This window comes from Clinocottus analis, unplaced genomic scaffold (assembly GCF_023055335.1).
Source record: "Clinocottus analis isolate CAN_PGR_092001 unplaced genomic scaffold, fCliAna1.0.p SCAF_11, whole genome shotgun sequence".
NCBI lineage: Eukaryota > Metazoa > Chordata > Actinopteri > Perciformes > Cottidae > Clinocottus > Clinocottus analis.
The window spans coordinates 20,326,889-20,354,232 of NW_027175832.1; the positions used below are offsets into that span (position 1 = coordinate 20,326,889).

Below are 27,344 nucleotides of genomic sequence, written 5' to 3' on the forward strand. Positions count from 1 at the left end.
CACCGTTAGCTAGTTGCGTTGTTGTTGTTGTTGTTGTTGTTGTTGTTGTTGTATTGTTGTTGACTGGGTTTGCCTCCTCCACCAGCGTGTACCCCCAGCAGTCCCAGTCGCAGTACTCCACACAAGCCAACGGAGGGATGTACAACGGCAACGTGAACCTCGGGGTCCTGGGCAACAACGGGGGCAACTTGGCCCACATGACCGGACCGATGAGCGGCATGAACACGGAGCAGGTGACGACACGGACGACCGTCATCACTTTATGGAAAATGATTATGTTTTAGGTTCATTTAGATGAATTTAAAATTAAGATAAAAACTCTTTCTGCTTTGTTTTTGCCGTTTCATGAGATAAAGACGCATCGTAGGAGTTTTGAGAGATGATCACGTTCAAGTTGTTTTCTGTGTTTCTGTATTTTTAGCCGCTGGGTTCATTGTTGTTGTTGTTGTTGTTGTTGTTGTTGTCTTCTGCTGCAGGTGAGGGACGGCAGCTTGATCCTGGAGCAGCTGGCGGGGATGGACATGATGACGCAAGAGGGGGAAGCCAGTTCTGTGAGTGAAGAGATTATTAGCATTAATATTATTATTATTGTTGTATTTTAACTTGTTTATTGCTCTTTATTTACCGTTTCTAATGAAACTGAACTTCCTTTTGTGCCCTTTGTGTCGAGGCCTTATGATGTTTGACGGTTAAATGTGCTCGATACATAAAGTTACCTCACCTATATTATGAATATTAAGTATATTACTGTTATTATCATCACATAAACAAAGTGTTATTTACAGTAATGGCTAATACGTTAGATGCTAGTGATTGTTTTCTTTGTATCCAGACAATGTACTGCTCTGTGATGTCATTTATTTATTTTTATATATATATATATATATATATATATATATATATATATATATATATATATATATATATATATATATATATATATATATTTATATATATATATATATATATATATATATATATATTTATATATATATATATATATATATATATATATATATATATATATATATATATATATATATATATATATATATATATTTATATATATATATTTATATATATATATTTATTTATATATATATATATATATATTTATATATATATATTTATTTATATATATATATATATTTATATATATATATTTATTTATATATATATATATATATATATATATATATATTTATTTATATATATATATATATATATATATAATGTATTTATTACAAGACTCTCATCAGGTCTGCTTCTCCCACCGGGTGGTGTACCTCAGGGCTCCATTCTGGGGCCACTTTAGTTCTCGGTGTAGTTGTGTGTTGTCTTTTATTACAATAGTTTCAGGGTTATTTAGTTGTTATGTTTATTCCCCCTTAATGAATAATATGATTAATTCATTTATTTTCCCGTTTTCTAGAATTTCTGCTGACCCCGGCTGCGGTTGAGACCAGGTGACACCCATGCAGAGCACCCAATGCAGAGCACCCAATGCAGAGCACCCAATGCAGAGCACCCCGAGGCCCCTCAGCTCTGCTCCCGGAGGAGCAGCGAGGAGTTGAGGGCCTCGATGGGAACGCTGCTCCCTCCGCCGACTCCGAGACGCCTTGTGGGAGACGACCATGAACTGTGTGTGTGAAGGGTGTGTGTGTGTGTGTGTGTGTGTGTGTGTGTGTGTGTGAAGCTGAAACAGTTCGACACTGGAGAAGAGCTTCAAAACAAAACCTCTGGATCTGTTATGGTTCTGTTTTAGAGCTTGACTGAAAAAATGAAATATTTTACAGGTATTTATAGTTTTGAAGAAGTTTTTAGAGATTATTTGTATGACAAAAAAAAGGATATCTTGTGTTTTAAGAAAATCTCCCGAAATGGTACATTTTGATGTCAATTTTAAGATTCTGCTGTAGTTACAGGGAGCTTATCCCTATTTAATGACTCTTTGAATGGAGGTGAATGTGTGTAGATTGTGTACATACTTAGATTTAAATACTACCTTTTCCTCTATGTGGTATTGCAAGAAACGCAGTTTGGAGTTTTAGTCCAACAGAGTAGAAATATTTACTAAAAAATACTCTATAAGAAGAGTAGAAATATGTAATTGCTTAAAGGAAACCTCGGTGGGCGGAGCTTAAAAAACCACAAGCCAACAATTTATATATATAAAAGTATGTATATGAAATATAATCTATATATTATAATATGTATATATATATATATATATTATAATATATATATATATATATATGATAATATATATATATATATATATATATTATAATATATATATATATATATATATATATGATAATATATATATATATATATATGATAATATATATATATATATATATATTATAATATATATATATATATATATATATGATAATATATATATATATATATATGATAATATATATATATATATATATATTATAATATATATATATATATATATATATGATAATATATATATATATATATATATATGATAATATATATATATATATATATGATAATATATATATATATATATATATGATAATATATATATATATATATATATATATATGATAATATATATATATATATATATTATAATATATATATATATATATATATATATATATGATCATATATATATATATATTATAATATATATATATTATAATATATATATATATTATAATATATATTATAATATATATATATATTATAATAATAATAATAATAATAATAATAATAATAATAATAATAATTATATATATATTATAATATATATATGATACTATAGTAAAAGTAATCAGAATAATATATGTTATACTACTGAATTAATCTTTTGCATGTATTCATCACTTTAATGCTGTTAAAGGTTGAAAGTTTATTTACTTTATATACTGTCGGGTGTTTTAATCCAAAGTTATATATTTATATATTTTCATTTTTTGGGGTTTGATTTACATTTTTTTAAATCTGCAGCGTAAACTTGACAGCTGTCGAAGTATCACAGTGGAGTAAAAAAGTACAACGCAAAATTCAAAGTTTCATAAAATGGAAAGTAAAAATACAATTACCTCAAAATGCAAGTACACACTCAAGTGTGTACTTGTACATAAACGTCAGTCCAAATGTAATCAGGAAGTGTGTTTTCTCCGCCCACTGAGATCCAACCAATAAGACGGTTCCTTCCTTTTTAAAAGCAGCTTTTGCCCCTAAAAGAAACAAATAAACGACTAAAACTCTGCGACTCCGTAGTTCTACTACGACTCTGTGTGTCTCGCTGAAGGATACTTTAAAATGTGTGTAGTTTGTACGCACTCTGAGAACAAAGCGTCTTCTTTCAGCTTCCAGTCGATCTTCTCCGTTTTCAGCCGACTGTGAAAGTTCCACCGAGAGGAAAAGAAAAGCCATTTTATGAAGAATCCTGAATGTCAAGCGTTTTACAGCAATCTGTAACTCCTAATGTTTAGATGAGAGTGAAGTATTTTCTCTTGATTGTGACTACAAATATTTTTCTTTTTTCATAGATGAATATTTTACCAATTGCAAAATACTGTAATTCGTGCGAGTACCTTTACGATGCTCACGACGTAATGCCTTAGATCTGTGATTCTCGCTGCAGTTTTCCTGTAGATTTCATGAGAAAAACATTTTTTCTTTGCCAGAAATAAACAAGAATCGATGGAAGCCAGCGCAAAAAAAGTAAAACTGCAGTTCCTCAAACGGCCACTTGAGGCTCTAAAACGCGAGTCCTTCTTGACATAGACCTCTATGTTAAAATGACCAACTTTACAGCGGAATTAAACATGTTTACAGCCCGGTACAGGAACACGGTTTGACCTCTACGGCTCGTATGCAACATAGATCATGACAACTGTACGGAGGAAGGTTTTAAATAACTCAAATAATTCTATTGTACTAAATAGAACGAAGGTAAAAAACTAAGATTGCATAAAAGTTCCTCCTCGTCAACTGGAATGTCTTCACTTGTTTTAAGTTATATTCTAAGAGACCTTTAATTCACATTTTACTTTTTTTTCTTTGTTTTTTTTCTTTTCTTTTTTTAAATTTTAAAACACACCACATGTAGATTTTTTTTGTGTTATTAGCATCTTTAAATCATTTAAATATTTTAATAAGTTGTTGTTTGTAAAAACAAATCTAACAATTCTTGGGGAAAAAAATTGAAATCTCTGAGCTCATTTTTTTCCAGCGACCCTGCGTTTGATTTGTGTTTCTACCACCAGGTGGCGCCAGAGTTTAGAAATGTCAACTTCACCTTTTATGGCTGAAATATTTCACTTTACAACATTGAGCAGTTATTGTGTACAAATAGTTTCAGACGGAGTAAAGCTACGGAGACGCGGATAGATTTACTTTGTGCTGTAATGTACAACACATGATTATTGTCTAATTATAGAGAAATAGTTTGTTTTAATCAGCAAAATGTCAAAGAGGGTCTGATGTTCATATTTCGATATCTCAGCGGTCCAATAAACACACACGGTTTCTTCAGAGTGGCTGTTTTCATTATGCAAAAGTCCAGACGTTCACACTTTATGCAAGCTGTCCACTCATGTTGCTTTTCTGCCAATGCTGCTCGTTAATTTATGATTCATGCCACTGTAAATAAATTATTTTTATTGAGCGGGACCGCCTCTGTCTTTTCATTTCTCCTCTCCTGTGTTTTCTCTATTACTATATATATTTTTACATGTACTTGTACTCTGATAAAAGGCGTTCTCTCTCTCCTGTGTGTAATGAGCCCGTTTCACCAGCAGGGGGCGACCTTCTGCAGGAAGTTGAGGTGAACGAGGTCACGCTGCATTATTTATTAAATACTCATCACTTCTCTGATTCTGTATTTATTTCAGTTCCAGAATAATATTAAACTTATATTTTAAAGATAACTTGACAAATGTTTGTTAAAATGTTCTGGTCACATTCAAGTTATTAAAGTTGCGATGTTTTATTTAGACTTTTCTTTTTTAGCGTTTTCTACATCTCGTCTTGCTCTGAGTTGTTGAATATCTATCGATGCATTGGAAAGCAAAAGCACACGTCATATTTCTGAACATCAGTGCATGAAGCAGACTTTCTGATGCTTTTTTTTACTCTTTTTTTCTAGTTGGTTTGTGTCTCTTTCTAGTTGTTACGCATTAATAAGTGGGTTTGTGTCTTTTTGATCATTTTGTGTCTCTTTGTGGTCATTCTGCACCTCTACCTGTACCTCTACCTGTACTTCTACCTGCACCTCTACCCATACTTCTACCTGCACCTCTACCCGTACTTCTACCTGTACTTCTACCTGCACCTCTACCCATACTTCTACCTGCACCTCTACCTGTACTTCTACCTGTACTTCTACCTCTACTTCTATCTATCTAATTTAAGAATCATTATTTGGCCGTGAGTGACGAACCTTTCCGTCACGATAATATTATATCCTGAAATATGACGAGCTGTCGACAGGTGCGAGATGCCACTCGGTGCTCTGAGAGAAACGGCCGTGGAGATAAAGCTCGCACTCGGCTGCTGAAGGTCGTGGAAGGTCAGGAACTCTACCTCGAGGCTCGTTGAGCTAAAAACAATCACATCCCATAACTTTATGAATAAACTGAGCAGAGGTGCCCTCATTGAGATATGTGAGGAGGTGCTAGAGGTCTGGACTCCCATTGGAGGCTCTCTGACTCCAGGGACCGGCAGCTCGTGAGAACCAGAGAGAAGCAGAGAAAAGTGAAGACGTCTCACTCTGGTTATTTTTACAAAACCGAAAACTTGAACCTAGATTTTTTTTAAAAAGAGCAGAAAAAAATGCAAAACTATATTTAAATGTTTGTTCAAAAAGGTTTTGTGTGTCTCTGTGGTTGTCATCAGTCTATATGTGGTTTTGTGAGTCTCTGTGGTCATTTTGTGTAATTAAAAGCCGCTCTGCCACATTATAATGATGAATTAACAACACAAGATGTTGTTGGTAACTTCTTTGCTGTTTCCTAATTAAAGTAAGGAGTGAGTCATCTCACATAATGCAAGATCTTTGATCAGGAGTAGACGCTTTTGCGTTTGAGTATATCTGTCTGTGTGTGTCTGTGTCTGTGTGTGTCTGTGTGTGCGTGTGTGTGTGTCTGTGTGTGTGTGCCTGTCTGTGTCTGTGCGCGTGCACGTGCATCAGGAGGGCGTTACCGCTGCACTGCAGAGCGGCTCCTCTCACCGGGCAGCGGAACTTCACGTCAGCGCGGCAGCGGAGCTTGTGGAAACTGCACATTTCATTATCATCATTTTTAATATTTTTTGGGGGGGAAGTGGAGGTTGAGGGCAACATGGCGGCGGCACCGAAGCGGCAGGACACGCGGAAATTCATCGAGAATCTGTCCGGCGCCGGGAAGTCCATCGCGGTGCTGACGAGCGGCGGAGACGCGCAAGGTAACGCGGTGTCCCGACGGGTTCCGTTACCGGACAAGCCCGGTGGCCGTTAAACGGGAGAGATGGCGTGAGGTGACGTCAGAGATAAGGGGGGAGATTAATCCGGTGCTCGTCCCGCGGCATTCACAACCGCAGTAACGGCATCACTGTAAAAGTTTGCATCCGTGTTCATGTTGGGGAAACGACCAAGAGCTGTCCGATAATGGAAGCATGGCCTCAATGATGATGCTTTTCTTTATTTATTTCTTTTGCATTTTTTTTAACATGGATGCTGTGATATTTATTCGGGGTTAAAGACGTTAAAGTATAATATTAATATGCATTGATATGTCAGTTTAAAAAATTAAGTTAACATTTGCTTTTAAATCAGTTAAAATCAGTTTTAATATCAACAAGTGATCTTCTTTACGTAACCTCTCTGCACTGCGTTTACATGACGGGATGCTGGGCTCACGTGTGCGTGTGTGGGCTCGTGCATGCGTCTGTGCGCGTGCACCAGGCTTTATATTACAACGTCAACCTTAAATGGAGCGTGAACCACAAAGATCTGCCAGTGTGTGACACTTACATAATATATAAATATATATGTCATATTATATGTTGTATTTCTTACTGACTTAGGAAAGCACGTATTTTTATTCTTTAATATTTAATATATTCCAACTTTTTTGGGTAATAAATTGTTTTTAAAGTCAGTACGAATGTAAATGAAACGTGTGTTCTCAGTGTTTCAGTGACCGTGGAGAAGCACGTGTCTCTGCGTCACTGAGGACGAAGCGAAGAGTCAAGTGTCGCGTGAACCCGACTAAAGAGCCCACTTCCGGTTGAGCCCTTTCAAAGTGAAGGTCACAAAGGCTCTAGTTTGAGACGCGGCGCTTTTGTTTTGAAGGCGGCGTGTATCGACTTCCGGTCAGTTCACCGGACGCTTTACGCGTCTTCGTCTCACGGAGCAGAGTTTGTGATGTAATCATTTATTTATTTATTATATTTTATTCTGATGATTAATGTTTATGAGAAGTTCCTCATCTCATAACACATTTTATTGTTATTAATTAATTATTATATTAAATTACATAATGAATATATATATACAATTATTATATTTATATATGTAATGTAATATATATGAACATTCATAAATATTATTATATTTATATATAATTAATATTTATATATGTAATGCATATATATATTCATATTTATTATTATATTAATTTATATGTAATACTATAATCATAAATAATTATATAATTAATATATATTATTGAATTAATACATTAAGATATATATAATTAATATATGATTTAATTATAATATATACATATATATAATTCAATTAATCTAATAATGTGTAAATATTAATATGTATTATATATTAATATTTACACGTGTATATGTATATATTAACATGTATTATATATTATATGACTCCATCATTTCTTCATCTCTTGCTGGTTGTTGCGTAACATTAGGGTTATCCTATAGGCTGCAGCACGACGGCGTGCACATCGGCGTGCACGTCGGCGTGCACGTCGGCGTGCAGCATGGAGTTCCTCTGGCGGCGCTGAGACGTGATGAAAAGCTGCTGAAGCGTCTGATCCAATGAGGACAAAGAGTTTATTCTGTTGTTTAATCACGTCAGCAAGCCGACTAATGAAAGATGCTTTTACCCAGAATGCTCAGCACCGCGAGACGTCAGAGCTCCTCCCGCTCGTCTGTCACGACTCACAAAGATCTCAGGAAATTAAGAAAGATTCAACGTCATGAGACTCATTTTTCTTTCAGCTCAGACGTTTAAATCTTTCTTTAATTTGACTGTAATGAGTCACACATCACCACGGCAACTTCCCCTAGCCCTGACACACACACACACACACACACACACACACACACACACACACACACACTGTTTCCTCAGCTCGTCATTCCTTCAACATTTGTTTGCTCACATTCTCCTCCATCAATCAGCTGTTCTGGTCTCCTAGCAACACCATCGACGTAAGGAACAACAATCTGCACTATTGATCCACCTGAGAAACATTTAACACCTTTTTATTAAAAAGAAACATTACTGGAGGTTAAATCCTGTTCGTCCGCTTCAGGTTTCAAACAATTCTCCCTCCAGCAGATCGACCTGTTCCACCAGACGGTCCTCTGTGTGTGTGTGTGTGTGTGTGTGTGTGTGTGTGTGTGTGTGTGTGTGTGTTGCCAGACGGTGCCACAGTGACCACAGTTTTCAGTCCAAGCAGAGACAAAATGTTCAGCTCTCAATCTGCATCTTTCTGTTGCAGCAGGATACAAACTCTCTCAGCCAGTTGAGCACTTTAATACTTTAATACTTTAATACTTTAATCTACTGAATCAATAATCAATACCATCCGCTTTAATCTACTGAATCAATAATCAATACCATCAGCTTTAATCTACTGAATCAATACCATCAGTGCATCAGCGTCTGTCTGCTAAGAGAAACATCAATGAGCTGATCACAGACGTTTATTTACAGATTTATTTGTTTCTACTTTCACTAAAGTAGAAACAAAGTCTCTGTCCCTATTAATGACATTATTAATTTATTAATGTCATTAATAACAACATTAATAACAACATTCACTGCTCTGCTCTCCTACAGGCATGAACGCGGCGGTGCGTGCCGTCGTCCGGATGAGCATCTACGTGGAGGCCAAGGTCTACTTCATCCACGAGGTGAACACACACACACACACACACACACACACACACACACACACACACACACACACACACACACACACACACACACACACACACACACACACACACACACACACACGCGTGATGTGTCCAGCACCAGACATGAGCTCCGTCTCATTCTTTCCTGCTGCAGCGACAGCAGACACAAAGTGAATAAAACTACAGAAATACACAGTAAATAAAATATAAACGACTAGTGTTTCAGGTTAAGAGCAGATTTCATTCACCAGAAGCTTCTTTCTTCACACAGACGGTGAATCAGTGAAAAAGTAAAGTGTTCACTGCTTTGTGTGTAGCTGAGTTGGATTGTGCTCGATGGGGGAGCGAGGGGTTCTGTCTCAGAGGGATGTAAAGGATCAGCCAGCAGGGGCCCCCTCACGGCCAGAGGGGCCCGGGACAAACAAACAACAACAACAACAACAGCAGCAGAGCTGAGAGCAGTTCAGTTCTCACGGTGTCGAGCAGAACAACAACCGAGAGACACACAACGTGTTGAAACAGATTATAAAAGTTTGCATCAATTAAAAAATCTTCCCTAAAAAATAATTTAGTCAGAGAATAATTTGTTTTTCTACATTATTTTGTATTATTGACAATTTAATTATTAAGAATAAAAAATGTTTTGCTGCAACTGCATTCATATTAGAGCTCAGGGGGAGAATAAAGTGTGTGTGTGTGCGCGTGTGTGTGTCTGTGTGTGTGTGTACTAAAATAGCAGCTGGCTCTGTGGCGCAATGGCTAGCGCATTGGACTTCTAGCATGTCTCATGAGACGATATTCAAAGGCTGTGGGTTCGAGTCCCACCAGAGTCGCTCTTTTACAAACTCTTCTTCATTCAGGAACTTTCTGACTTGTTAATTGATCCACGCAGCGCTTCATACTTCAATACATACACAATAAACAAGATGAATATAATAAAGACAACACAAGTCAAACTAGTGCAGGTTCCCAACAATTGTCCCTGAAGTGCTGAATGAATGAATGAATAAATGAATACTTTATTAATCCATAAAGGGGGAATTAGTTGTCGAAGTAAAAAACAACAGGGATGAAATATAAATACAAATACAAATAGCTGGGATGAAAGATATGTACAGCGCAGAGAGTATTCATGGAGGGAATTGATTCTCTAGCTATCTATCTATACATTTAGTGAAACAACAGAGAAGTGCAAAGTGTGCACGTGTCGTGCACATGAAGTGTCAGTGATGGTGTCTCGTCCTCTCAGGGCTACCAGGGGATGGTGGACGGAGGAGACAACATCAAAGAGGCGACGTGGGAAAGCGTCTCCAGCATGCTGCAAGTGGTGAGACCAACCCCGAGCTAACGGCTAACGGCTAACGACCTCCTTCATCTTCTTCAGCAGAGATAAAAGCCTCGGTGCCAAGTCGTGCTTTTATCTCGGAGCCGAGCGAGTCCGTGATTAGATTAGATGTTTTTCCGTCGTGTCAGAGTAGGAGATCGGATTCGGTGGACGACAAAAAAAAAAGCGAGTAACGCGATACGCGATCTCATGTCGTACTTCTTCTTCTCTGCCGTCTCTCCGTCAGGGCGGCACCGTCATCGGCAGCGCTCGCTGCAAGGAGTTCCGCGTCCGCGAGGGCCGCCTGAGGGCCGCGCACAACCTGGTGCAGCGCGGCATCACCAACCTGTGCGTGATCGGCGGAGACGGCAGCCTCACCGGCGCCAACCTGTTCAGGGAGGAGTGGAGCGGCCTGCTGGAGGAGCTGCTGCAGAAAGGTGAGGGGGGAGGAGCTTGAGTTCTAGCGCGAGTTCGAGTGTCGTGGGTGTTTCCGCCCGTTTCCTCCAGGACACACAAGCAATTAACAACAATGCAATGCGAGGGTGTGTTTACTGAAGCACGTTAAACATAAGGAACATAAGTGCACGGGCGGGAAATGAAACTAAAAGCGTCTGTAAATCATCAGCTGAGTCTTTGATGGTTAACTATTGACCCTCTCTCAGCCCATTCGTGCTCTTCCTCTGTTTGTTTTGGTTTTAAATGGAGTCGGGGGAGTTGACAACGAAGCCAAACTTTACTTTAAACGTTACCCAACAAAGGCTCTCTCCCTCTCATCCTGACATGATGGAGAGCACTTCCTTATTTTACGAATGGAAAAGGTGCGTTTGACCGATCAGCGACCCCAACAAAAGTTAATTTTACGTTTAGAAGGTTCATCTCCTGTTCAGGGACTTTACTTTTGGGGGTAAAATGTTCCCCACAGTTCGTCTCTGCAGGCATAAAGAGAGTTTATTCCCTCTCTCTCGTCTCCCAGGTCTGATCGACGACGAGGCGGCTCGCAGTAACTCGGTGCTGCACATCGTCGGCATGGTCGGCTCCATCGACAACGACTTCTGCGGCACCGACATGACCATCGGCACCGACTCGGCGCTGCACCGGATCATCGAGGTGGTGGACGCCATCATGACCACGGCTCAGAGGTGAGCGAAGGCGTGAGAGGACGGACAGAGCGGTTTCCACTGAGGGGGAGGGGAGGTTTCACTGTTTCTGACCTTGTCACTTCTCACCGTCTTCGTCTTCGCAGCCACCAGAGGACGTTCGTGCTGGAGGTCATGGGCAGACACTGCGGGTAGGCGCTCCGCTTTGCGTTCGAGGGGTTTGAACACAAAACACACCGGCACGTACACAGCAGGGTGCACGTACGCAAGTTAAATGTGCTTGACCGAACAAACCACAACAAAGGGTCCACTCTGAGTATCTAATGTCAAACTACATTAATGTCAGAGTTTTAGAGTTTTGGGCTTTTGGTGAATATTAAAAGACGTTTGAAAATTTATTTTTTGTCTCTAAGAAATTCTGACTGTGGGATTTTTTAAATGTTTTTATAGTCATAGTATATTTACTTTTATACATTTATGATTTATTTTATAGACAATTTAATTGATAATCCAAATATAATTTAGATGCATCAGCATAGATATCATCATGGTGAGAATGAAGTCGGCCACAGTCCCCAATTACCGTTAACGTCTGTGTGTGTGTGTGTGCGTGTGTGTGGTTGTGTGTGTGTGTAGATACCTGGCGCTGGTCAGTGGCCTGGCGTGCGGCGCAGACTGGGTTTTCATCCCAGAAATGCCTCCTGAGGACGGCTGGGAGGACAACATGTGTCAAAAACTGTCCGAGGTAACAAACACACAGAAACACACACTTTAGTTTCACTGTCAGTTAACACGTGTCATATGTACACATCATATATACATATATATATATATATATATATATAATATCTATAGATAATATCTATAGATAATATATATAGATATGTCTATATATATATAACATATAACGTAATGTACATTGTATTTACCCAAGTGACCTTTTTAACTTTTTTTCTGTGCTTTAGTCACAATTTTGGGAACATATAATAAGTTAAAAAGTAATTGAATGTGAAGTGCAGAGAGTGAATTACTTTTTGATGAAGAAGAAATGTTTGTAAAAGAGCGACTCTGGTGGGACTCGAACCCACAGCCTTTGAATATCGTCTCATGAGACATGCTAGAAGTCCAATGCGCTATCCATTGCGCCACAGAGCCAGCTGCTATTCTCAGTACACAGACACACCCACATACACACACAGCTGACACACACAGTTCACACACACACGGTTCACACACACAACACACGGCTCATTCTCTCCCTCCCCCTCTCACCTCTTGCTTTCTCTCTCTCTCTCTCTCTCTCTCTCTCTCTCTCTCACTCTCTCTCTCTCTCACTCTCTCACTCTCTCACTCTCTCACTCTCTCTCTCACTCTCTCTCTCTCACTCTCTCTCTCACTCTCTCTCTCTCACTCTCTCTCACTCTCTCTCCCTCCCTCCCTCCCTCACTCTGTTCTCTCTCTCCCTCCCCCGCTCTCTCCTTGACAGCTTATATGAAACCAAATCTGCAGAAATCATAACTTGGTAACTTTCCTCTTTCAGGAAAAGTTGAGTATGGCATTAGTGTGTTGTTTATCTCAACTTTCCACACACACACACACACACACACACACACACACACACACACACACACACACACACACACACACACACACACACACACACACACACACAAACAGAGATCCCAAAGAGTCCCAAACTCTTTCTGTAAACATGATCCCACTGATATGCAGCATGAGTTCAATTCCTACAAAGAAAGTTTATATTTTACGGCACTGTGAGTGTCTATTTTGGGACTGGAACCCACAACCTTTGAATATAATTATTGACTAGAAGTCAAATGTGTTAACGTTCCTGTTTTACAAAAAGGTACCTCCCACATCAGCTGGTTATTTATTGTGGACTTTAGTAAAAATATAAATAATTACATGAATCCTTATGTAAATAAATAATAAGGCACCTCTGGTGAGTCAACTGCCTGAATGTGGCAAAAAAAAAAGCTAGCTAGCTAGCTACGATAGATGGGTTAGGTAGTTAGTTAGCTATATATATATCTACCTAACTAGGTAGATATATATCTATCTAACTAGGTAGGTAGATAGGATAGATATATAACACCTGTCCCATAAAAGTGATGGCGCTATAACAATATCAACAAGAGCTCATGCTAATCGCTATTTATGCTAATGGTAATAGTGAATAGCAACAAAACATTGTGATATAACAGTTTGTCAAAGTATAGAAAACAACTTGTATTTACCTCGTGTAGATAACATAAGTGCAAACCATAGGATAACTAGTCGTCAGCTATTAAGTTATGAACATTATCTTCTCATATAACAATTCGTGGTTCACTCAACGGTGGTCATTAGCTTCTGCCGTCCACTGTAACGCGATACTTCTAACTCCGCTTAAGTCCCGCCCCCTTACCTGAGACGTAGATTGGATTGGCTGTTGATCTCAGGACAATCCAATTAACACACAGAAAAACAAAGATTGACAGCTTACCCTGCTAAAGCGTGTTAGGCTGTCAGAAAGCACATAAACTCTAACCTTTGAACTGTAAAGATCACTTGCTTATTTTTATGCTTACCTCCCTTTAACTTGTACATGGTTTAGAAAACTATTTATACATCCTCATGTCTAAATGATATTAGATAGATAGGTAGATAGATAGATATATCGATAAGGATGTCTGAAGAGATACAGAACAGCGTTTCTTTTGTTGTCAAGAAACCTGCCATATTCTAGAGTGATTCTACTTTATATTTACAATCAGTAGAGAATACTTTAGAGAGTACACGTGTGAGAAAACACAAGTTAAACCCTTTTCGACCGTTTCATTCTGAATTATGTTGACGTGTTGGCATGTTGGCGCAGCAGATTCCTGGCATCTACCTCAATCATTGGCCTCTTGCCGTGTGGGTGAGGGGTCGCTGTGAGGCCCCGCAGTGACAGCCGGTGGCAGGAATGTGCAATTAGGAAAGAAAAAAAGAAGGAAAAATGTTTTACCCCGCAATGTGCCGAGCGTCTGCACGGAGAAAGACAACCAAATAAATGTCCAAAATGCCGGTTGTTGCTTATGAGATTATCCTCCATCACGAGATCCAACGTTCTCTGTCATGTTCCTCACCTGATGTTGCTCCTCTTCATCCCTCTAGAACCGCGCTGATAAGAAGAGGCTGAACATTATTATTGTGTCTGAAGGAGCCATAGATTCCCACAACAAGGCGATAACTCCTGATTATATCAAGGATGTAAGTACAGTGGAGACGTCTGGTCCCTTTTTTCTTTTTTTATTCCTACATTACGATCCTCTTTGAAGTTGCTATAAAATCTTTAAATGAATGTTATATTAGAGGGCCGGGTTTAGTAAGAACGAACGTTCACAACTCTTTTGTTTAATCACACTGACAGGTGTATAATATATATATATATAATATATAACAATGTCTATTCTGTCGTCCCAGCTGGTTGTGCGCTGCCTGGGCTTGGACACCAGGGTCACCATCCTGGGCCACGTGCAGAGAGGTGGGACGCCGTCTGCCTTCGACCGGATCCTGGTGAGTCACCGTGTCCCTACAATGAGACTGTGAGGCGAGTCCTAACGAGAGGCTCTATGTATATTATTATTCACACTGTTGACCTTTCAGTCGACCTTTGACCCCCGCAGGCCAGTCGCATGGGCGTGGAGGCCGTGCTGGCGCTGCTGGAGGCCTCGGCCACCACGCCGGCCTGCGTCGTGTCTCTGGTCGGCAACCAGGCGGTCCGGCTGCCGCTGATGGAGTGTGTGCAGATGGTAAGAGGGTGTGTGAGTGTGTGTGTGTGTGTGTATGTGTGTGTGTGTGTGTGCAGATGGTAAGAGAGTATGAGGGGGTGCATGTGTGTGTGTGCGTATTTGTGTGTATCAGTGTGTGTGTATTCGTTTGTGTGTGGTGTGTGCTTATGTGCATGTGTGTACGTGTGTGTGTGTGTGTGTGTGTGTGTGTGTGTGTGTGTGTGTGCATTGTTGTGATTGCTCTCAACAGAATAGAAAAAACGAAATATTTATAATTATAACATCTCTATCAAAAGACAAGTTGAGATAAGCTCATGATGATAAGAGGGAGTCTGTGAGTGTGTGTGTGTGTGTGTGTGTGTGTGTGTGTGTGTGTGTGTGTGTGTGTGTGTGTGTGTGTGTGTGTGTGTGAACTGTTTCTAATAACAGTCACTTCACAGTGTTATAATAATATTAATAATATTAATAATGGAGCTCCTGTGTGTCAGACTCAGGAGGTTCAGAAGGCCATGGACGAGAAGAAGTTTGAAGAGGCCGTGAGGCTGCGTGGGAGGTATCTTTCATTTCATTGTGACTGCAGCATCTTCTGGTTATGGATTTGATGAAGAGTTGAATAAAGAGTTCCTGAGCGATGTGACATGTGTGTGTTTTCTACGTGGTCTAACTTCACCTTCTGTTCTGACCTGCAGGAGCTTTGAGAACAACCTGAGCACCTACAGGCTGCTCTCCTACCGCAAGGCCGACTCTGAGCTCCCAAACGTGAGTGACCTCCGTGTGAACGCCGTCATTTCAGTCACGCGCTCGATTCCCACGAATGTAACTCCTCCGATGTATCTCTCTCCTCCAGCGGCGCTGAGATGTGTTCGGTAGCGCGAGGTACTTCCTGCTCACGTGCCTTTTGGTGACACTAACAGAGCCTGTTTTTTGTTTTTTTTGTGGCCGTCTCGAGAAGGAGGAAGAGGAGGAGGAAGAGGAGGAAGTTGGCGGGCTCTAGGTCGACTTCTACTTTTCTGCAACTAGTTTAGACTTGTAGTTTTGCTCCTCCTCTCTCTTTGCTCACTTTGCTTCTCATCCCTTCACGCTGAGATCAAAGTCAACAGCGTCTCTGAACGTTTAGGAAACCGTTTTTTAACCTGTTTAAAACTGTGAAACCAGTTTTGTCTCCAGACCTCGTTTTACCTGTTTGAGTCGTCGTAGGAAGCCCGAATAAATTACAATACTTGTGTTTATTGTATGTATTTGTTCAGAAAAATCTTGGAGAAAAAATTTATATCTGCAAAAAAAAATAACTAACTATGGACGTAATTATGAACATCCAGCATGAAATGAGTCAGATTCCCCAAAAAAGCCTCCTGGAGCGTCAATAAGACACCTTTTTGTAAAGATTAGGACCTAAAGAATCAGAATCTACCACAAAAATCTCAATAAAACAAAGACTTGTCCTGTTAGGAAGGAGTTTCAGTCAAAAAACTGTGTCGTTTGGTTCAAAAATGGAAACAAATGCGTATTTTATGCCAAAAGATTGTCTGAATGGGGCATGCTGGGACTTAAAATTGCCGCACGGTTTCCAAAAGGTTCAATTTTGGTTAAAATCTATTGATACGTAAACGCAGTGCCACAAAATGGCGGAGCCGGTGCTCGCGATCCGTCGCTCTGCCTGTGTTCACTTGCTCGCATCAGGCGGCGCCCTGATGCGCTGAGTGTGGGTCACGAACACACAACCTCATGGGCGTCACCTGAAAGGTGACCTCGTGGCACGTCGACATGAGGGGGCTTGCAGGCCGCCGCTGCTTCGCTGCGTCTTTTAGCGCCATGCGGCTTCTTCCACCTCCGGCCGAACTGCGAGTGCCAGGGTTTTGCTGCTTGTGTGTGTTTTTCTATGTGTGTGTGTGTGTGTGTGTGTGTGTGTGACTGCTTCTCTCTCTCCGTCCACAGAGCTCCTTCAACGTGGCCGTGCTGAACGTCGGCGCCCCGGCGGCGGGCATGAACGCCGCCGTGCGCTCGGCCGTCAGAGTGGGAATCACCGAGGGCCACAAGATGTTCGCGGTCAGCGACGGCTTCGAGGGATTCTACAAGGGGCAGGTCAGAGGGGGAGGGGCTTGTCCAGGGAAAGGGGAGGGGCCTGTCAGAGAGAGAAGGGAGGGGCTTGTCGAGGGAAAGGGGAGGGGCCTGTCAGAGAGAGAAGGGAGGGGCTTGTCGAGGGAAAGGGGAGGGGCCTGTCAGAGAGAAGGGAGGGGCTTGTCGAGGGAGAGGGGAGGGGCTTGTCTTCCCTCTGATCTGTAAGTCTTCTTTTAAATCTTTTTTTTTTTACATGCAATCCTTCAAACCAGATCAAGGAGATAAAATGGGGGGACGTGGGCGGCTGGACCGGCCAGGGCGGCTCCCTGCTGGGCACCAAGCGGTGAGTTGAAGAGGAAGTGAAAGAACGCCAGAGTTATGATTGTAGTGAGGCTTAATTTTACTGTGTGTCAATCAAAAAGACGTTCTATATAGTCTATATAGTCTTAATCATAAACACAACGATTTTTATTTATTTTTTTCTCCTATGCTAGAACTCTTCCGGGGAAATATCTGGACAAGATCGCCGAGCAGATTAAGATCCACAACATCAACGCTCTGCTGCTCATCGGAGGGTTTGAGGTACGTTTTATGACTCCATCAGTTTCTGTGTGCCAGAAATCTTAAAGAAATCTTGTATTCTGACTGTTTTTACAATTCAACATAGCTCCTAATAATCCCATAAGATGTGAGTAATCCTTTACTTGTCTCTGCCGTGCAGCGTTGTTCAGAAGTCTCTTTTTTTAATGCATCATTGTGATGTTTAGCGTTCCTGATGTCACTGATTTGAGACTTAAAACATGTCTGCATAAACATGTTTTTCTAGAGCGCAATGAAGACACATTTAAATGTTCTAGACTCGCTGTGTGCCCATATATGGTCACGACTTCTTGCCAGAGCTGCAACGCATCCAAAAACACTTTTTTATAGACCGGGAACCTCCCATATTTGTAAAGAAAAAATGATACTTAATGCTACATTTTGGCTTCCACAACAAATGTAGCAATAAATCATCAATACAGTAAAACAAATACGAGTTATTTGTGTGCAGCTCGGCCAGAAAGTCACCCTCCCTCCCCCCACCGACCTCTGAGTCTCTTCCTGTTCGGCCCGGCTCTCTCCAATTGGCTTCTCCTCCCAGACCCTCCCCCTTTTTCTCTCTCAATCTGTCCCACCCGCCATCCTCCCGAGATCCATCTCCTCACCGACAGGCCCCGCCTCCCTCAAGCCTCACCTCCCTCAGAGCCCCTCCTCCCTCCGGCCCCGCCTCCCTCAGAGCCCCACCTGCCTCATGCCCCGCCTCCCTCAGAGCCCCGCCTCCCTCATGCCCCGCCTCCCTCAAGCCCCGCCTCCCTCAAACCCCACCTGCCTCAGGCCCCGCCTCCCTCAAGGTCCCAACTCCCTTAAGCCCCGCCTCCCTCAGGCCCCGCCCACGGGTTTACCTCGTCCCTCCATGATCCTCCCCGTGGAATGTGTTCGTGCTCGGTGTTCTTCACGCCGCCACCAGGACTTCTGCGTTAAGCCTCTTCACTTTCACCCCCCCCCCCACCCCCCCACCATCCCTCGCCCCCATCCCAAGCCTCCACCCCCCTAAACAACCAATGCGTGTTGCTGGCTCTCACCGCCTGCAGGCCTACGTGGGACTGCTGGAGCTGTCGGCGGCGCGGGCGCAGCACAGCGAGCTGTGCGTGCCCATGGTCATGGTGCCCGCCACCGTCTCCAACAACATACCCGGCTCCGACCTCAGCATTGGCTCAGACACCGCGCTGAATGCCATTACTGACGTAAGTCTGGCCGGGTTAGCGTTGTTTACCTGCGTGTGTGTGTTTCTGTGTGTGTGTGTTTCTGTGTGTGTGTGTGTGTGTGTTCATCGTCATCGGGCCCGTTGAGAGTTTCGGGGCTCCTTCGCTGATCCGCAGCTCGTGAGCAGGAAGCTGGATTCTGTGTCACGTGACGCTGAGGGAGAAAGACGGCTGTGGCTGCGAGGCGCCAGCGGGCGGCCATGTTTTATGTTTCCTGTTTCCTGTTTCCTGTGTACGAGCCGGCGACCGGGCGCTCGTGACTAAAGCCCGTCAGTGCTGGTGGGCGATGACGCTTACGGCTGCGGCGCGCAGCGGAGGCATGGAAAAACTCAAGATTCAGACCGCGACACTTCCTTTTTTTATGTCTTAAAATAAAGCCTTATTGAGCCTTAGCCTTATACAGCCTTAGTCTTAGCCTTAGTCGTTTAGATTAGATTAGATTATGCATCATAATAATCTAGATAATAAACCAGCAGCAGCTCCTTTGTCTCGTTACGACGTGTTGACGCAGCAAACAGCTGACGTGCTTGTTGTTAAACACAAACGTTTGCTATTGGAGCCGGTATCGACCCGACAGGGAGGTCAGCCACACACACACACACACACGCACACACACACACACACACACACACACACACACACACACACACACACACAGCTCCAGGGAAACACCTTGAGGCCGGTTGTTGTTGTTGTTGTTGTTGTTGTTGTTGGAGGCGAGCTGGTCAGTGGAGGTCACAGGTAAGTGGGCGTGGCATGCGGTGCCGTGTGTTGTGGCATGTGTATGCAAAATCGCTTTCTGTGTGTGTGTGTGTGTGTGTGTGTGTGTGTGTGTGTGTGTGTGTGTGTGTGAGTGTGTGTAAGGACGTGTGCACAACGACAAGTTTCAGCGAGTCGAAGAAGAGTGCGCCTGCAGTCGATGGCCCAGCGCCGCTGAGGGCCCGCGTTACATTCCTGTCCTTAAAAGGAAGCATCGAGCCCACACACACACACACACACACACACACACACACACACGGTCTCTGGAGACACACACACCGCGCCAGTCTTTATCTTTACCCGTCAACAAGGCTCGGTGTCACCCAGGGTGACCACACCCCCCATCAGCCCCTCACCACCACCACACTCAACTCCCGCCCCAATCCCCCCGTCAGCCAATGAGAAGCCAACGCCCCAATCACCTGGAGAGAGCCAGCCTTCAACACACACACACACGCACGCACGCAGACGCACACCTTCATGGTCTCAGTGTGATCCCTTTGCTTGCGTCCTTCAGCATCGACGAGACGGCTTCATTGAAACAATACTGATGTGTTTTAAAGGGTTAAAACAAGAAGATCAGCAGATAAACTCTTTTTTAAACTGTATTTCATTTAAACAGCTGAGTAGCTGAGTGGTTCACACTCTTCAAGAGTTTATCTTTGACATCTTCAAGAGTCCTCGTTTGTTGTGTAAACACACAACCAGAAGATGTTGTCCAAACAGCTACAACAAAAAGAACAAGAAGAAGAAAAGAGCTGATTCACTGTGAGCCACCGACAACGTGATGAAACTGTAAACCAGTGAAGGAAGCAGCAGAGGAAGCAGTGAAGGAAGCAGCAGAGGAAGCAGTGAAGGAAGCAGCAGAGGAAGCAGTGAAGGAAGTAGCAGAGGAAGCAGCAGAGGAAGCAGCAGAGGAAGCAGCAGAGGAAGCAGTGAAGGAAGCAGCAGAGGAAGCAGTGAAGGAAGCAGCAGAGGAAGCAGCAAAGGAAGCCAGTGAAGGAAGCAGCAAAGGAAGCAGCAGAGGAAGCAGTGAAGGAAGCAGCAAAGGAAGCAGCAGAGGAAGCAGTGAAGGAAGCAGTGAAGGAAGCAGTAAAGGAAGCAACAAAGGGAGCTAGTAAAGGAAGCCAGTAAAGGAAGCAGCAAAGGGAGCCAGTAAAGGAAGCAGTAAAGGGAGCCAGTAAAGGAAGCAGCAAAGGGAGCCAGTAAAGGAAGCAGCAAAGGGAGCCAGTAAAGGAAGCAGTAAAGGGAGCCAGTAAAGGAAGCCAGTAAAGGAAGCCGCAAAGGGAGCCATTAAAGGAAGCAGTAAAGGAATCCAGTGAAGGAAGCAGCAAAGGAAGTAGCAAAGGGAGCCAGTAAAGGAAGCAGCAAAGGAAGCCAGTGAAGGAAGCAGCAAAGGAAGTACCAAAGGGAGCCAGTAAAGGAAGCAGCAAAGGGAGCCAGTAAAGGAAGCAGCAAAGGGAGCCAGTGAAGGACGCAGCAAAGGAAGTAGCAAAGGGAGCCAGTGAAGGACGCAGCAAAGGAAGTAGCAAAGGGAGCCAGTGAAGGACGCAGCAAAGGGAGCCACTGGGCCCCATGAAGCGGCCGGCCCCTCCCCGTAGCCCCCCTGTCAGGTCTCATGAGTGTGCTCGCTCCCCCGGTGGTCTAACCTGGTGTTGCGGCCGTCATCAGGCCTTCGAGTCCCTGCTGCAGCTGCACGAGGCCCGAGCCGCCCGCCGCGAGCTTTGCATCCCGATGTGCATGCTGCCCGCCACCATTAGTAACAACGTGTGCGGCACCGACCTCAGCATCGGCGCCGACACGGCCCTCAACGCCATCGTGGAGGTAAGCGGGCCAGCGGGGGCCAGTGGGGGCCAAAGGGGGCCAAAGGGGGCCAAAGGGGGCCAAAGGTGGCCAGCGGTGGCCAACGGGAGCCATTGGGGGCCAGTGGGGGCCAACAGGGGGCCAACAGGGGCCAACGGGGGCCAGTGGGGGCCAAAGGGGCCAAAGGGGGCCAGCAGGGGCCAAAGGGGCCAAAGGGGGCCAGCAGGGGCCAGTGGGGGCCAGCAGGTGGCGCCGTAACGCAGCGCCAGAGGGGATCGTAGGACTTCAGTGTGCGTCAGCTGAGTGTTGTGTTCTGAGGGAAGTATGTGCTGCTGTTTGTTTGTCCGAAGAGCTTTAAAAAAACTGTCAGGCTTTTATTGTGAAAGAATTGTTAACGATACGATTCTTTCACAATAAAAGCTCCGTGATCTGAAATGACATAATGTCTTTATTATATTTGTCTTTATTCTGGTATATATATATATATATATATATATATATATATATATATATATATATATATATATATATATATAGTTTGTTATTTTCCACAGCCTAAAGTATTTGATTTAATTTATTTAAAATGGATAAAAGCAGGAAATCCCCACATTCTCAAAGTTACTGCAACAAATGTTTTATTAAATTCATAATTTGTCTGATTTACTATCTAAAAGTTGCAGCTCTACTTTGGTTTCTACTCTGTGACTCTGCTCGTTAATAACTGTAATAAAATAATGAATGACTGTAATACTTATCAAGTTTATTACTTAATCACTGTAATACTTAATAACTGTAATACTTAATAACTGTACTAAATGTCCAGACGTGCGACCGCATCAAGCAGTCGGCCAGCGGCACCAAGCGCCGCGTCTTCATCATCGAGACGATGGGCGGCTACTGCGGCTACCTGGCCAGCGTGGGCGGGCTGGCGGCCGGCGCCGACACCGTGTACATCTACGAGGAGCCGTTCGACATCCGCGACCTGCAGGTCAGAGGACGGGTCGAGCTTTAGTGTGGATGCTACACAACCTGTGAGCCGCCATGAGGCTGCAGGGCCTGCAGGGGACCCAGATTACACCGTACACAGGAGACCGCCCCCTGCAGGCCAGAGAGAAGATACTATGTTTGGAACTTTTGTCTTTGATTACATTTTTACATAAATTATCAAATTGAAAAACTGTCACTTATAAAAGTGAAAAACAACAAACGTTCTGCTGGCTTCATCACTAGAGTAGAAACAGAAGCTGTGGGGCCCCCTGGTGGCGCAAATGACACCCTGCACCCTCTCCGTTCTGCGTGTGTGTGTGTGTGTGTGTGTGTGTGTGTGTGTGTGTGTGTGTGTGTGTGTGTGTGTGTGTGTGTGTGTGTGTGTGTGTGTGTGTGTGCATCGGCTGCAGCTGTAACGCTCCTCTCGCTCTGTTTTCAGTCCAACGTGGAACATCTGACGCAGAAGATGAAGACGAGCATCCAGAGAGGTTTAGTGCTGCGGTGAGTCTCTTTAGTGAATGTTACGTCTGCACGACTGTTTCATTGCCACACACACACATCATGTAGTCTGTGTGTGTGTGTGTGTGTGTGTGTGTGTGTGTGTGTGTGTGTGTGAGAGTGTGTGTGTGTGTGTGTGAGCAGGACTCAGGGAGAGGACACAAGGACAGAACATGTATATTTTTCTTATAAATAACTGTTTTGTGTTAAAACGTTGTTGATCGTCTGAATGCGCTTTACTTCACGTCCTCTCCGGTGCTCATTTGAGGTTATTTGAGATTATTTAAGGTTATTTGAGATTATTTAAGGTTATTTGAGGTTGTTTGAGGTTATTTAAGGTTATTTTAGATGCTCTGCAGCAGCAGGCTGTTTATAACTGCTCCCAGCGGGACGCAGGTGTGTGAGAAAGAGGACGAGTTTAGATCTTCTGGACGGTGTGTGAGGCGACAGTGTGTGTAGGCGACAGTGTGTGTAGGCGACAGTGTGTGTAGGCGACAGTGTGTGTAGGCGACAGTGTGTGTAGGCGACAGTGTGTGTAGGCGACAGTGTGTGTAGACGACAGTGTGTGTAGGCGACAGTGTGTGTAGGTGACAGTGTGTGTAGGCGACAGTGTGTGTAGGCGACAGTGTGTGTAGGCGACAGTGTGTGTAGGCGACAGTGTGTGTAGACGACAGTGTGTGTAGACGACAGTGTGTGTAGACGACAGTGTGTGTAGACGACAGTGTGTGAGGCGACAGTGTGTGTAGACGATGTTGTGCGTCTGCGCCGAGGTTTTTGCACCTGCGAGTAAAATCATGGAGGCGCACTGGAGACGGTGGCTCAAGGGCACCTGAAACTCCACAACGACCTTCAACCAAGCAGCATCTAACTGTGTGTGTGTGTGTGTGTGTGTGTGTGTGTGTGTGTGTGTGTGTGTGTGTGTGTGTGTGTTTTAGAAATGAGAACTCCAATGAGAACTTCACCACTGACTTCATCTACCAGCTGTACAACGAGGAGGGACGAGGGGTGTTCGACTGCAGGAAGAACATCCTCGGTCACATGCAGCAGGTTGGACGCACACACACACACACACACACAGACACACACACACACGTATACAATGCATCACACCATGGTGCTCATTCCTTCCTGCAGGGAGGAGCTCCGTCTCCATTCGATAGAAACTTTGGCACCAAAGTTTCAGCTAAAGCGATCCAGTGGATCACACGGACGCTCAAGGAGTCCTACAAAGGAGGTAAGCACAAGCTCAAGGAGGGCGTGTGTGTGTGTGTGTGTGTGTGTGTGTGTGTGTGTGTCTGTGTGTGTGTGTTCTAATGGTTGTCGCTCGTCTCGTCGCAGGGCGCGTCTTCACTAACGCGGAGGACACCGCCTGTCTGTTGGGGATGCGCCGCCGAGCGATGGTCTTTCAGCCGGTGTCTCAGCTCAAGGACGAGACCGACTTTGTGTAAGTAGCTATATATATATATATATATATATATATATATATATATATATATATATATATATATATATGAAGAGAGAAACATAATCAATTACCTGCAAGAATGGCAACGACCCCATAGTGTAATATGTCACATGTATATAAAGTAGTAATATGTCATAATATTTAAAATAAGTTATTAATAAAGTAGTAATATGTCATATTTAAAATAAGTTATTAATAAAGTAGTAATATGTCATGATATTTAAAATAAGTTATTAATAAAGTAGTAATGTCATGATATTTAAAATAAGTTATTAATAAAGTAGTAATGTCATGATATTTAAAATAAGTTATTAATAAAGTAGTAATGTCATGATATTTAAAATAAGTTATTAATAAAGTAGTAATATGTCATGATATTTAAAATACGTTATTAATAAAGTAGTAATATGTCATAATATTTAAAATAAATTATTAATAAAGTAGTAATATGTCATTACAACTTGGGGGAACAGTAACATACAACACGTCATAAGAGTGTAATGTGTGTGTGTGTGTGTGTGTGTGTGTGTGTGTGTGTGTGTGTGTGTGTGTGTGTGTGTGTGTGTGTCCTCAGCCACAGGATCCCTAAGGAGCAGTGGTGGCTGAAGCTCCGCCCCCTGATGAAGATCCTGGCCAAGTACAAGACCAGCTACGACGTGTCCGACTCCGGCCAGCTGGAGCACGTGACCCGCGTGCGCCCCCGAGAGGCCGTCTGAGGGACCAGGGGGGGGGGGGCGCTGCGGGCCGCTGCTGACGCGTCATCACCGGAGGCGGGGGGTGTGGTTTCAAGGCGTGAGGTCACGGGTGCTTTCAGGAAAGGGGGCGGGGTCTAATGACGGAGAAGGTTTATGCGCTTTGAGGGCGGGAACGAACTATCGGTGCTGACGTACCTTCTAGATCCCCAATGAAAGTTATGATATCCTTAATATATATATTAAAGCACGCCTTAGTATGTGCTGAATAGGTGTTACAGTTTTAGTCCTGAGAGTTTATTTTATATTTTATAACCTCCTAGTTGAAGCCGAGGTGGGAGACGTTCAGCTTTTGTGTGCTTTTGTTGTTAAACACCTTGAGAAATGTCTACCAACTTGAATGTAAACTGGAAAACTGACCAACAGTAGCTGAGTGTGTGTGTGTGTGTGTGTGTGTGTGTGTGTGTGTGTGTGTTTGTATGTGTCTTATCATCTGCTCACTTTGTGTGTGTGTGTCCACGCTGGTCTTTGTGCGCTGCATCTTTGTGTGTATTGTGAGTCGGGTCCTGCTGTTGTCGGAGTGGAGAGAATGTTTAACACTTGTACGCTACATTACCTCTGTGTGTGTGTGTGTGTGTGTGTGTGTGTGTGTGTGTGTGTGTCCCTTCGCAGAGTAATAAAGCAGTTTGTGTGTGTAAAGTTGTGTGAAATTGTGTCCGAGATTTTATCAGTAACTTCTATTGAAGTCGGGCGGAAAAATAAAACTTTGACTTTAAAAGGGAAGTAGAGAGACACTTCACTGCAGTAGTGAGCTAACGTTACTTTACTGCAGTAGTAAGCTAACGTTACTTTACTGCACTAGTGAGCTAACGTTACTTTACTGCACTAGTGAGCTAACGTTACTTTACTGCACTAGTGAGCTAACGTTAGTGTTACTAATTTTCCCAAAATATAGTATTTCCACTTTAAGTTGTGATATAAATCATTTAGCTTCATATAGTAAATAAATAAATAGCATGCGTTTAGTGTAACTTGTAAATGATTTTTTTTTAAATACCATATTTTGATCATTACTATGAAGATAGTGACCTGAAGAACCAGAGTCTGCAGTATAAATCACAATAAAACAAAGCCTTGGCCTGTTACTAAGGATTTTAGTCAAAACACTGTCGTTCGGTTCAAAAATTTAAAAGCTATAAGCTTTATTCCTAAACCTGCTCAGATTTTTCAGCTACTAATATACAACCCACAAGGATCTATCATACTTTATGAGATTCACACAAGCTCAGATTAACAAAAAGGTGAAAAGTTTCGGCAGCGCGAAAAAATGACAGCAAGGTTTTTGAGGTTACCGAGTTTATGTAATTACAAAATCTTAACGGCAAGTTATTTTTTTCTGTATGGATAAAACTCTTCCCACAAGGCTTTACTGTATATCAGAAATTTAATTGAAGTTAATCAACGTTGTGGTTAAGCGCACAAAGCTGAAGCTAAACACAAAAGAATCATTCAGGAGTGAGGACAAGTACAGGTTTAAAGAATCAAAGTAGAGGTTTAGCGAGATGGAGAGAGAAACCAAACGGTTGTACTCTGGCTTCTGAGGATATTCCTACAATGTGGTTTTGGGAGTTTGAAAAAAACCTGAGTAGGAGTTTAAAATACTTTTTGTATACTCTTTGAGTTTTTGAAGGTTGATTCTGATACTTTATGTTTTTCACACACAATCTGAAAATGGAAACAATAACCGTTTTATTCAAACCAAATATTGTATACATATTTGTCTTTAAATGCACAAATATTAAAATAAAACCTTTAGTTCAGTTAACCTCACCCAGCTAAGGCTGAACACAGAAGAATCATTCAGGAATGGGGACAAGAACAGGTTTAAAGATTCAAAGTAGAGATCATGAGAGAAACCAAACGGTTGTACTCTGAGAGA

General features: G+C 42.6%; 2 protein-coding genes, 1 long non-coding RNA gene and 2 other non-coding genes across 9 annotated transcripts in view; 3 read left to right on the top strand and 2 right to left on the bottom strand.

Annotated features, from left to right (window-relative positions):
- The window catches only part of LOC137779208 (nuclear receptor coactivator 2-like), a 32,361-nt gene extending 30,457 nt beyond the window's left edge, over positions 1–1,904 (top strand). For all 3 annotated transcript variants that reach the window (XM_068566791.1, XM_068566806.1, XM_068566798.1), the window contains exons 20-22: positions 86–233; positions 477–551; positions 1,433–1,904. In XM_068566791.1, the coding sequence (XP_068422892.1) occupies positions 86–233; positions 477–551; positions 1,433–1,444 (235 nt within the window). In that variant the 3' untranslated portion in view covers positions 1,445–1,904. The remainder of the gene's footprint in view (positions 1–85; positions 234–476; positions 552–1,432) is intronic.
- On the bottom strand, positions 33–12,277 carry LOC137779259 (uncharacterized). The gene is made up of 5 exons (XR_011077044.1): positions 12,206–12,277; positions 3,582–3,636; positions 3,328–3,384; positions 3,084–3,221; positions 33–549 (listed from the first exon to the last, which is right to left on the bottom strand). It is a non-coding gene; the product is annotated as an uncharacterized lncRNA (long non-coding RNA).
- LOC137779225 (ATP-dependent 6-phosphofructokinase, platelet type-like) lies at positions 6,103–26,115 on the top strand. Of its 3 annotated transcripts, XM_068566835.1 has the most exons (23): positions 6,103–6,432; positions 9,065–9,138; positions 10,394–10,471; positions 10,716–10,905; positions 11,442–11,607; positions 11,712–11,756; positions 12,202–12,310; positions 14,725–14,820; positions 15,034–15,126; positions 15,237–15,362; positions 15,830–15,894; positions 16,031–16,100; positions 17,277–17,423; positions 17,672–17,742; positions 17,894–17,981; positions 19,031–19,183; positions 21,632–21,784; positions 22,587–22,751; positions 23,190–23,251; positions 24,184–24,295; positions 24,383–24,482; positions 24,587–24,692; positions 25,288–26,115. In XM_068566835.1, the coding sequence occupies exons 1-23, from the start codon at positions 6,330–6,332 to the stop codon at positions 25,427–25,429; spliced, it is 2,514 nt and encodes an 837-aa protein (XP_068422936.1). In that variant the 5' UTR covers positions 6,103–6,329; the 3' UTR covers positions 25,430–26,115. The 3 variants fall into 3 exon arrangements, with proteins under 3 accessions (XP_068422936.1, XP_068422927.1, XP_068422919.1); XM_068566826.1 differs by lacking the exon at positions 19,031–19,183 and having other exon boundaries at positions 6,105–6,432; XM_068566818.1 differs by lacking the exon at positions 21,632–21,784 and having other exon boundaries at positions 6,108–6,432.
- trnar-ucu (transfer RNA arginine (anticodon UCU)) lies at positions 9,886–9,977 on the top strand. The gene is given in 2 exon segments: positions 9,886–9,922; positions 9,942–9,977. It is a non-coding gene; the product is annotated as a tRNA-Arg (tRNA).
- On the bottom strand, positions 12,629–12,720 carry trnar-ucu (transfer RNA arginine (anticodon UCU)). The gene is given in 2 exon segments: positions 12,629–12,664; positions 12,684–12,720. It is a non-coding gene; the product is annotated as a tRNA-Arg (tRNA).
- Positions 26,116–27,344: the final 1,229 nt, after the last annotated feature.